The sequence below is a fragment of the Pundamilia nyererei genome, unplaced genomic scaffold, assembly GCF_000239375.1.
Source record: "Pundamilia nyererei isolate P.nyererei 1_Seehausen unplaced genomic scaffold, PunNye1.0 scaffold00075, whole genome shotgun sequence".
Classification (NCBI taxonomy): domain Eukaryota; kingdom Metazoa; phylum Chordata; class Actinopteri; order Cichliformes; family Cichlidae; genus Pundamilia; species Pundamilia nyererei.
The window spans coordinates 1667836-1679316 of NW_005187476.1; the positions used below are offsets into that span (position 1 = coordinate 1667836).

An 11481-nucleotide genomic window follows, 5' to 3' on the forward strand; every position below is an offset into this window, starting at 1 on the left:
CTGTTCACAGTTCACAAAATCACTGCTCCTCCTACAGTATTGGGCAGAATTGAATCAAACCTAAACACAATTGTCATCTTAAGTTTATTTGTTGACTGGGCACTAGTATCACTACTCATCCTAGAGTATTTGTCTGGATTATAATGTTCATATAAGTGTTTGTATGTGCCTCTGTACCATCTATACACAAATCTTGTAATTAGGTTTATTTATGGCAAAATTATGCCTTGAGTTAGGAGTGTTCATGAACCTGGGCCATAACATACGATTCTTCATATTGAACTCCAAATATAAAATAATAATAAAAAATATTAAAAATACAAAATGATGCAATAGCTTGAAATCTCACTGCCACACATGCCGTGTAACACTTTTATCCTGTTATTTTGTGATGATATTGAGCTTAGTGTTTGTGATCATGGAGGGACTGGTTCCATTAGCTGACTCCCACATGAGGGAGGTGTGGTTGGGGCCTTTCTGGCGCTTCTATTGTAACAACAGTAATATGACAAATATGGCTGTTTGTGCACCTCTTTGACTTCTCAGTGGATTGGATTTTTTTTTTGTTTGTGCATGAGTGAAAACAAATAAGAAATCGTACCACTTTCTTTCTGTACTTCACACGTTACAATAACCTGTGAATTTTAGTAGCCCTTGATCTGGATGAGCTACTGCGCCACGAGGTACACTTGGTACACTTTGTAGGCGTGCACACACATAGAGCTGATTCTTCAGCTCAGGTACGACTGACACCTTAATAGTTTTGCACAGTCTAGTATGCGATCAAGTCATTATTATTCACTGACTTTTGTTACTGTCCTGTCACCTCGCTCACTTTGGAGATCAGCTGATTCGACACCGAACACTGTCTTGCATTCACACACAACACAGGAATAACATCACACATTCTCACTCTGATCTTTATTTTACATGTACCAAAAGAAAACCGTAGCTGGCATAGTGGTAGCAGTGGAGCAGGTAGTCCAGAGGTTGAATCCACCGCCCGGCTGGGTCCCTTCTGCATGGAGTGTGCATGTTTTCCCTGTACCTATGAGGTTTTCTTCAGGTTCTCTGGTTTGTACCGTGATCCAAAGACATATTTGTGAAGTTAGCTGAATGTTTGTCTTTCTGTGTACCCAGCCTCTTGTCGCATGTAAGCTGGGATAGGCTCCAACCGTCCCGTGAGCCTGTATTGTGTAAACGGATGGATGGAAAACAACACACTTCATTTTTGAGAGCAACAAATACACATGCTGGAATAAAGAGGTAGCTGCTACATCACTAATGGTTTGTGTCACAGAACTGTAGGTTAATGATTTGGGCCCCTAAATTTGAACACACAGGTGTTAGCCAGAGCCCAGGTTGTTCTGCTGCTGCTGTCCTGATCTGCCGCCTCTCAGTGCCTGATGCGTCTGATGGACTGGATCTTTGGAGTCTGACAGTGAGAGCCCCAGTTCCTCCAGTGCTGGTAATCTCCGCTGTGCCTCTCACACTCCATGATGTACTGCTGGCCTCTGTAGCCGGGGTACTCATAGCACACAAAGCTGTGGAAACGCAGAGGCAGGAGGAGGAGATTCATTAAGAACAGTCACTATGTGGATGACTAAATGAATGCAAACATATCTTTGATATTACTGCACAACTATATGATTTTAGTGATTAGTCAACAAATCTGTGACAGGCACATAACCGTATGCCAATTTTATTTGAGGGCTTGTTTTGGTGAAAAATCGTCGTAAATAACAAATGTGTCATGACGAATTCAGTGGAAATGTGTAAACAAAAATATGTCATGTTAGCTGCTCTTTGAGGCTGTGACACTCATAATAAATAACACCAAAGTCCGGCAGTTGATATGACAGGACACACCAGAAACGTGAGAGGTTGTCACATCGGCACACGAGCCGCTACCCTGATAAGCAGACCGTGTAGACCCTTCATATTTTAGCATGCTCATTAAAATGTTTTTTTTTATTTTGCAGACATTCAGTCATAAAGAAAAGAGCAGAGGCCAGGCTGAAGAGGATAATAAAAAGATATTGCACTTCACCCCAGGGGAAACATGGACATCTAGAAAAGACTGAATGTCACGCTACAGGCTGAGATATTTCCCAGTTGGCCAAAGCAGTTGCCTGATTCACACGACCGTCTCTGTTAACTGTGTTAAAAATAACTGTGTCATCCTTTTAAAGCTGCTAAAAAACACAAAATAAAGATGAAAGTAGCTCTCTGAACTTTTCTATACGTCACATGCCATACATACACGTGACAGCGCAAATGTTTGACACAATCAGACCAGATGCTAGAGAGTGTATCACCTGCCCGTCGCGGTTAGGGATATTTTTGTGTTCAGAAAGTTTTACTTCCCCCGTTTTGTTAGTTCTTCCACATTTGTAATGATCTGCCCCGCCCACATTAGCATCATCTGTGTTTACCTAGTCGAACCTGCTTCTCATCAGCTAATTACTTACTTCTGCGCACTCAGACTTTGCAGCGTTCTGCAGCTAGTATTTCTCACTTTTTCTTCTTTGTTTTTGCCCGTTTGTTGCTTTGTTGACTGACTTCCGGCTACTGTACGATCTAAGCTTGGATTATATATTTACTCTACAGTCTCCTCTCTTCTGAGTTGTTGCACTGTTAACTCCCTAATACACTGCACAGAGTGTGCATCGGCGAGCATCTTCACCTAAACATCACTGACAGCACTGCTGACGCAAAGCATCTCCTGCTCTGCGATCCACGTTTCAAAAAGATAACTTGGAACAGAGCCTCAGTTTTATTCTCTCAACCTTTTGTTGAAGCTCATGTGTGAAATGTAGAGCACTAAGCGTGTATTTTAAAATAAAAATATGTCTCCTGGAAGGGAATAAAGTCTTGCTCGGAATGTTGACAGTGAAGCCCTTTTTCACACATGCATTTAAGACATATTTGCAATTGGGGCTTATTTTAAAGTAATGTCAATTCAACATGATGTGACACAACACGATCATGAATTTATTAGCTACAATTGTAATAGTGCTGTAGTTCATGATCTCAGATGTAACTGTGATCTACTCTATCGAAAGAAAACTTCGTTTTTTAAATTACACAGAAAAGTTGAAGGACAGAAGCTTTGGTCACATAGCTGACCACCTTAAATCACTGAAACAACCTATTAAAACAAAATATTCTTTTTAAAAAAAATCAGAGGTAAAAACACTTGGTCTTTGTAAGACCTGCAGCCTCCTCTCTCTCCTCTCCGGTGCATTTTAGTAACTGACACAATTTTCAGTACTGACATCTCAGATCATTTCTAGGTCACAGTCAGAAGGTGGAGACGAGACGAGGAGGCACAAATTAAAGATATAATGTACAGTCAGGCCCATTTGAGAGTTTAGCAGATAATCTGGTGACATGGTGGATCATGTGACCTACCTCCTGCATACCTCAAAACTTCCTCATCAAAACAAATTGAGCCTTTCGAGTTGAGAGAAAATACCACACAAGAAAAGTCATGTAAGAAAGAACGACTCTAGACGCTTCAGGAGTGTGAAAGTGACTTGAGCATGTAAATCAGGGTGTGTCTTTAGTCTCAGTTCTTAATGGATTTTGTTCTCCTCTATCTATGCAGCTGCTTTCAAATCAGTTTTATTTACTCCCCAAAGTATTTTATATTGTAATGGAAACATTATGAAGAGATGCCCAATGATCCCCAATGTGCAAGCACTTGGAGAGCAAGCATCTTTGAAGCCACTCATGTTGGCTACTTAAACTTGAAGAATTAAGGAGGAACGTGTCTAACTTACGCGCCACACTGCACATGCATGGAGCCCACCTCGGGCATGAACCAGCCCATGGCCTCCAGGGAGGGGTAGTCGTCACACAGCTCGGTGCAACGCCCCATGAAGTTTTCCCTCTCAAAGATCATCATACGGCTGCTGTGGTGAGACTTTGGAAATAGAGAAAAAGAAACAGACTAATGTTAGCGCAGAGGGAGCACAGATTTAGCTGTGAGCTGTCTGATTTCTATTTTTGAGCTGTCTCAGTCACCCGCTGTGTGGCTCACTGCACCTTCTGTCACTCACTATCATCATCTCTCCCACTCCCGCTTATCTTGTACCCTTTCATTTTTGTATCCCCCAACCCTTTCCTCCCTCTGCTGCTACTCACAGCACAGTAGATGGGGCGGAATGACATGAAGCGTTCGGTGTGGTAGGACAGAGAGCCGCTGTAGGCTTCCCAGTTGGGGTACTCGCCCCTCTCCAGGATGAACTGCTGGCCTTGGAAATCATGGTGCTCAAAACCCACCCAGCTGGAAAAAAGAGTGGCAGAGGTAAAAATATCAGAGCAAAAATGGTAATCAGCACAGTTTGAAATCAGTCTGAACATAAATCAGACAAGTGACATCAGACAGGATGAGAGGGCCTGCTCGTCTGCTCGTCAGCCTCATGAGTGCTGATGCATCATGTCGTAAGCTGTGAGTGTCCTATGTTGGATTTTTTTTCTGTTGTTTTGCACACACGCAAAATTAAAAACAGAATTCTCAAACTCATATTTACAACCAACGGGCCAGCCATCATCAGCGGCTTATGTAACTTTCCCACAATGAGTTATCAGCCATTAACAAGACTTAATGTGCAGCAAGAATGCGTTAATACGTACTAATTCAGAGAGATCTGAATGTTTGATATGTTTGAACTTCAAAAACACCAGGGATAAAATTGTTGTGCAGTCCCACATGTCATCCTATTCCTACAAGACAAAGGACCAAAAAGTGAAAAACAATCCTGAAAGTGTTTTTTCCCCACCAAATGATGTCTGAGAAAGAAAAAGTTGTGAATAAAAGACTGCCTGTCTTGAGTCTGACTAACATACATTTTTTAAAGACAATGGAGAGAACGTAACACAATGCACTGCAACTTCTGTTATTTTATTGACCAAACAGCTGTCAGTGTTTTTCCCTACCTGCTCTGAAATGGGATTTTGTACCCAAATCAATACTTCATAAAAAAATGTATCAACAAACTAAAAGAAGTTTCAGCTCAACTTTTCCCCCCAGTGTTCAGATAATGTTGTGTAAATGTATCTGAAAGAATGTATATCAACACAGATAAAAGGGGAAGTAATCAAGCTACAATGTTTGATGGTATTTTTACTCTCCTGTAGTTCATTTTAAATAGTCTAAAAATTTGGATCACTACTCTACAATCTTCTTCTTTCAGCTATTCCTTTTAGAGGATGCTAGGGACAGCGGATCATCTGCCTCCGTCTCCCCCTGAACCTAGCATCCTCTTCTGTTACACCGACCCCATATGTCCTCCTTCAATACATCTACAAACGTTCTCTGTGGTCTTCCTCGTTTCTCCTGCCTGGCAGTTCCATTTTTAACATCCTTTGTCCAGTATATCCTCTAGCCCTCCTCTGCACATGTCAACATGGCCTCAGCCTTGGCTCTCTACATCCTCGGTTATATTCATTTCAGATCCTGTCCCTCCTGGTCACTCCCAACAAAAATCTAAGCATCTTCAGCTCTGCCGCCTCCAGCTCAGGCAGATATAGTTCTTTTCTGTGCTTACTGCACCACTGCAACACAATGTTTTTAAAAAGTATCTATTTGTAATTAAATTAGTCTTAGATAAAAATTGCAACCAAAATCTGAGTTGTGTCCACACAATAAAACTGCCAAACAATTTTTGAGGAGTATTTTTGATAGAAACACTTAAGTGAACTTTACTTGACCCTCCCCAGGCCAGCCGAGAGAGTTTTTTGAGGCGCTGTCACATTGCCCATTTTTCAATAGTCTGTGCCTTTTGATAAAAGTGACCAACGGGGACTATTGTGCATGTGACTTGAATAAATAGAATCATTTTCTGATTAGTCGACATGGTAAATTTTCCATCAATAGGAAAGGGTTTTTTTGTTTTTGTTCGCAAGCAGAGAGTGCTTCTGGGTGCTTTCCTTAGAAAACGCAGTTTTAGTGTTTCTTCCTGCAGTAAACATAGTGATAGTATTCAGGAAAAAACATTGCGTATATTTTTTTTTGATCATGACTCTGGTTTTACGTGTCCTATCAACACAATTTAAAAACTGGTATATAGTTTTAAGTCCCCACTTTTGTTCCCACAAAATAGTAACACATTTGCACAGAGGAAGGGAGTACAAATAGCTGACGCTGCACTGTTAGTGAAAAGCAGAGCTCACCATCTTTTACTTTTCAGTGTGTTTTTCCACTGATAAGATAGAACTGGCGAAAGCAGCATGTGTTTGGAGAATCACTACTCTGGCAGGCTTTACACACCATGACTAAGGCCTGGGCGGTTACGTATGAGGATACAAGCAGCAACGATTTGGTCCTAAGTGCGTCAGACACAAGTTTGCTCTTACACTCAGCGTTAAGAATAAATACATGCATAAATGTCCCAGAGCGTTACATCTAGTGCTCTGCTCCTAAATTAAAAGAAGTCCAAAGACTTTCTGATCCTGTGAGACATCACCAGCAGACAGCTGCATTATTTACAGAGGAAGGGACTACACTTTCCTTTAGGAATCACAACTTGAGCCTCACAGTTCAAGTTGTGAGTCTGATAAAACTTTCTGACACATTTCTGACACTGATAAAACTGACACATTTCTATACATTTTAGGAACAAATATGTGGGTCACATTAAAGTCCTTAAGAATATATGATCAAAATGAGCTTCTTGTTATGTTTTACATAAACACAAACAAATCTGCAAATGACGGAAATGTCACACACGTTCATGCTCAACCAAGAACATAATGTTTGAATCCACGAGTCAGGATGGTGAGGGCTACTGATTACTCCTGGGCTGGCTGAGTTTAAACCTAAGATAAATGTATCATGACAGTGTAAAACTATTTAAACCTGTAAAGTGTCCTTTAAAGTGGAAAATGAAAAGTGGAGCAGTCCTTTTAATGATAAAACAGCAGGAGCTACTGATTGAATGTGTGGCTCTGCTCAGTTTTTCAGAACTTTACAGCAAAGTTTAGCCCAGTATTCAACAGCATGTTGCAAATGTACATTTGTGCTTAACTATCAAGATTTTCTTTTGCAATAAAGGCTTTAAAAACACCTGTTAGCAGTTAGCTAGTGAACTAAAAAGTCAGAAAGTGAGAGCTAGGTAAGACGAAAAACAGCTACAAGGAATTTGAAAGATTTGAAATACATCACTCTTTTCTCCAGACGGAGGGGGAAAAAGTAATAAACAAAAATAAAAAGGAAAAAGTCAACCAAAAAACAAAAGAAAGCCTTAAAAAAAGCCCAAAATATCCACAAACCTTGTTGTGAACAGTTTTCTTGTCTGTCCACTGCCACCGCTAACCTCACAGCGCAGAAGAAAGAGTCTCTAACCTGACAGTGTGAAAGGAGGGTGTCCCCCTTCAGCTGTGTTAATGTTAGCTAGCTGCACCCACTCTTGGCTGGTGAATGAAGAAAATATGTCCTACATAAAATCTTTCAGAACAAAATTGCTTGTGGCTTTTGTTTTGTTTGTGTTTGGGTCATGATTTCTGGAACGGCCCATTGCTCCTGTCCGCAGAACAGTCCAGTGCATTTTCTGGAGCTTTGGACAAAGCAAGCAACTCATTTCATTATAATCAAAAGAAAAATCATGTACATGCACACGGAGCGTCACAGGCAAGAGGATAATTTTAAAATGTAATTCAGATTTTTGTCTCTTAAATAGACGATTCCTTTACAACTTCTGTAGTTGGTTATTTAATGGTTTATGATGGTTGGGTAGTCAGCACGTTCATCTATTTGTTGCTGAAAATTAGCACGATATTTTGATACCAAAAGGAGTAGAAATATAAACTCACATAAACAGAAATACTCTGCTCAAGTACTTCAAAGCAGGTGCTCAACTTACTTCTCACCACGGATAACTCCAAACTCTACAACAGGGATGTCAAACTTGTTTTACATACACTTTGATCTGAAGTGGGCCGGACTAGTGAAGGACACTGAACTAAATATTTAATCCCTGAGATGAACTAATGTAGAATTAAAGAAATAAAATTGCAATTCCAACAGTACGTCTCAGTTTTTCCATAATCAATGTGTAAAATTACTGTAAAAGTTCTGGTAGCTCATTAACTAGACTGCCACATATTTATAAAACATAAAGTTTTTATTAATTCACACTTTTAATGAAGTTTTACAGTAGATAATAGTTTATTGCCTGTTAATTCACTACTTTGTAGTACGAAGGACAACGGAGGAGGTCTTTATGAATAGAAGAAGCTGTAAAACCTATGAAAATACAGTAAAAAGTTTAAAATCTGCACAGTCCTTCACAAAGCTGTCCAGTGGACTCGTCCTTGCTGGGTTGATTAGGGCCCCCAGGGCTTATGTTTGACATCCCTGCTCTAAAATATCTAAACTCATTAAGAAATTGAAATATCTGAGTAACACAAAGTGTTTCCAGTCCAGTAAAGCTTCACGAAAGGTTATTATAACAGCACTGGTAGTACATAATAGATATCATTTTTTAAAGCTACTCTAAACAGATAGTTCTTTCTAAAAGCATCATCTTTATCTGAGAGATCCTGACACTGACCTTCACATACAAGCAATGAAAAAAAGGTGCACAGCAAGCTATAAAAATAAAACCACTCATGTGGCCTTAAAGAATAAATGATGAGGAATGTATAACAGCCTTTAAAGCCAGAAATGGTGAAAGTAATTTGAATGTCTTTAAAATAAAAGACTCCTTTTCACCCCCCATTACTGCCTTGGTGTGTGGACCCTACATGTAGGATGCAGTGGCCTTCGTGGTGGCATGTTTGGTAGTGGGTGCCTCATTCTCTACCCTTGTATCACAGAGACACAATTACATAAACACACACTCACACACTCACACACACACACACACACACACACAGTCAGCTGTCCACAGAGACTTGCAGGCGTACAGGCTGTGTGACTCACGCTCCACTCTCCACTCGGATGGAGCGGATGTTGTCCATACCACAGTTGTGGATGTTGCAGCACTCAGAAGTGAACTCCAGACACTTGCCCTGGAAATGCTCCTGCTCAAACACAGTCACCTGCGCACGGGGGGAGACATGGAGAATGGGTGAAGCTGGGCATGTTTACACTTTACATTTATGAGTGTAAATAAAAAGTGTGTGAATTCACCTTAAAGAAAGGAGCAGTGTCCATTCTAGGGAACATCATAGGTGAGGTCATGTGGGCTCTAACGACTCTATTCATTTCTAGAGTAAAGAGAGATAAAGAGCATGAATGAGAATATGTACAGGCATTAAAATGCAGCATGTCTGGAGTAGTTTTTAAAATCACAGCAACAGTTTCTGTTTGAGATTTCTTTCTGTATAAATTTAACCTCCACCTTCTCATATCTGCAATAGGACCAATCAGGCCCGTTTAATCAATTAAACCACCCCGTGGGAAAGTTTTGAAGCAGGAAATTTCCGGGTCATCTTACCTGGATGCGCTGCTGACACTCCTCACAATCTAAATGCCGTTTGCATAGACTTTGGTCTGAACCTGGAGGTTCTTTTTTATACTGGCGTTCACGCGGGATGCTCATGCTCGTTAGTGTGCGCGTGCGCCCTTCTTTTCCAATGACGTGAAAGCGGTGAGTGTTTGAAGTAGGACAGGAACATGACCGATGTCTTCCGGCTAAATTCTTCAAAATTAAAGTACAACACTAGCTCTTTATACTCATATATATATATATAATCATTATTATTATTATTATCTTCTATCAGCTTGTCACAGAGAAGCTAACTTGCCGACATATTCAATTACATTTTTAAGTCCTCAAGTTAGTGTTGTTTTTATTCCTGCTTGTTTATTCTGATTCAAACAAATTTACAACTTACTGAATCACTTTCACAGCATCAGCAGCAAGCATTCTGAAGTCATCAGCTTTAAGTTCTGAGATTAGTAAATTTTGCTTACAGAAGATAAATAAAATAATCACTTCGCAAATATTGAGTGTATTTTGTATATTAATCATATCGACGCCTAATATGTGGAGCCCCCTCAACATTTATTTTGAAGGTAGCTTGAGGAAAACTTCCGGTAAGTGTGGGAAAATTGCCGCAGGTGAGAAAATGATCGCTCCTGGCGTCGTGCGTAAAAACGGTTTGTGCACGCGCAACTGCGAATTTACGCACGGGCTCATTGCTCGCGTTCCATGTCCCCCACACGCCCCCCCCCTCCCCCCCCCCCCCCCCCCCCCCCCCCCCCCCCCCCCCCCCCCCCCCCCCCCCTCTCTCTCTCCCTCTTGTAACCCTATGGGGCCTGTCGACTCAGCAGATCATATAGAGCGCAGTCACAGAGATGCGGGCGATGAATGCGTGGCTGTTTTTAGTCTATTCGTATAGGTCAGCAGTGCCATCGTATAGAGCAACAATGGCCGGGGCTATAGGCAGAGAATGAGGAGGATTTGGAGAGTCATCCGGGGAGTCTGTTTAAATGGTGGCTTCCAAAAGTGGAGGAAATTGGGACCGAATAATTAAATTCAATACGTTATTGATAACTGTTAATTAATAATGCATGTTATATAGATTCTATAAAAGAAAGCGTAAAAGTTGTGAAAAAATACAAGGAAAGTGGTTTTGACATCACTGCGAGCCTTTGACAGATCATTTTGACCCTTCAGTTGTTTTAAACCTCCTTCGGTCAGCCCCTTGCTGCTTGACATTTCATCAACAGAGCCTCAAATTCTCCTTAACATGTTTAACATCACACAGGCAAACACACACAAAACACACACATGAAAAGGCAGTGGCTAAGTGGCTAAGTCACGACTCCCAGCTTTTATCCTGCTGTGCTCTAAAAAAATGTACTCACACTGTGTGGATTTGTCCAGAAGAAACTTGTCTTGGACAAAGTGCTTCGATCTGCTGTTTTACATGAAAGAAATGAATGAGGCTGGACAGAGGTTTCATTTGGGTGTCGGAGGGAGAAAGCATTAAGCAGATCTTTGGGGGAAAAAACCCATGAAATCTGATAGTTGTTACTGTTAGCAGAAGGGGTTTTACAAAAGTATCACATTAAATATTTAATAGTCGTATTTTCAGAGGCTCAAAACTAATTGGACAAAAATATTTTAAATGTAATTATTCTTTTTAATTAAATGTCAGGCAGTCAGCGACTACCTGACATTTAAAACCCATCTAGATCACGAAATTTTGCGTGTCCTCCAGTGAGATGCTCTGCCAGGCCACAGCTGCTGCTGTGTTGTGGGCTTCTCTGCCCTTCAGTTTTGTCTTCAGTGACTGAAAAGCATGTTTTATTGGGCTGAGATCAAGTGACAATCTTGCACTTTTCAATATCAATTTGCACTGTCTGATCAGCCCTGTACACTTCAGAACTCATCCTACTACTTCTGTCAACGTCAATAAACACCAGCGGCCCACTTCAACTAGCAGCCATATGTGGCCACGGCATAGCATTGCCACCACCGTCTTTTCTCCTCTGATATATATATCTATCTATCTATCTATCTA

At 40.8% G+C, this 11481-nt stretch overlaps 1 protein-coding gene across 3 annotated transcripts in view; it reads right to left on the reverse strand.

The window, feature by feature from the left end:
• Positions 1-908: 908 nt before the first annotated feature.
• LOC102201438 (beta-crystallin A1-like) overlaps positions 909-11481 on the reverse strand; it is a 51120-nt gene continuing 40547 nt past the window's right edge. For 2 of the 3 annotated variants that reach the window (XM_005737391.1, XM_005737389.1), the window contains exons 2-6: positions 9140-9216; positions 8930-9048; positions 4150-4291; positions 3786-3928; positions 909-1544 (exon numbers count right to left, since the gene is read on the reverse strand). In XM_005737391.1, the coding sequence (XP_005737448.1) occupies positions 1397-1544; positions 3786-3928; positions 4150-4291; positions 8930-9048; positions 9140-9214 (627 nt within the window). In that variant the 5' untranslated portion in view covers positions 9215-9216 and the 3' untranslated portion in view covers positions 909-1396. Of the gene's footprint in view, positions 1545-3785; positions 3929-4149; positions 4292-8929; positions 9049-9139; positions 9217-9446; positions 9562-11481 lie in introns of those variants that run through there. The other variant, XM_005737390.1, reaches the window with a different exon arrangement.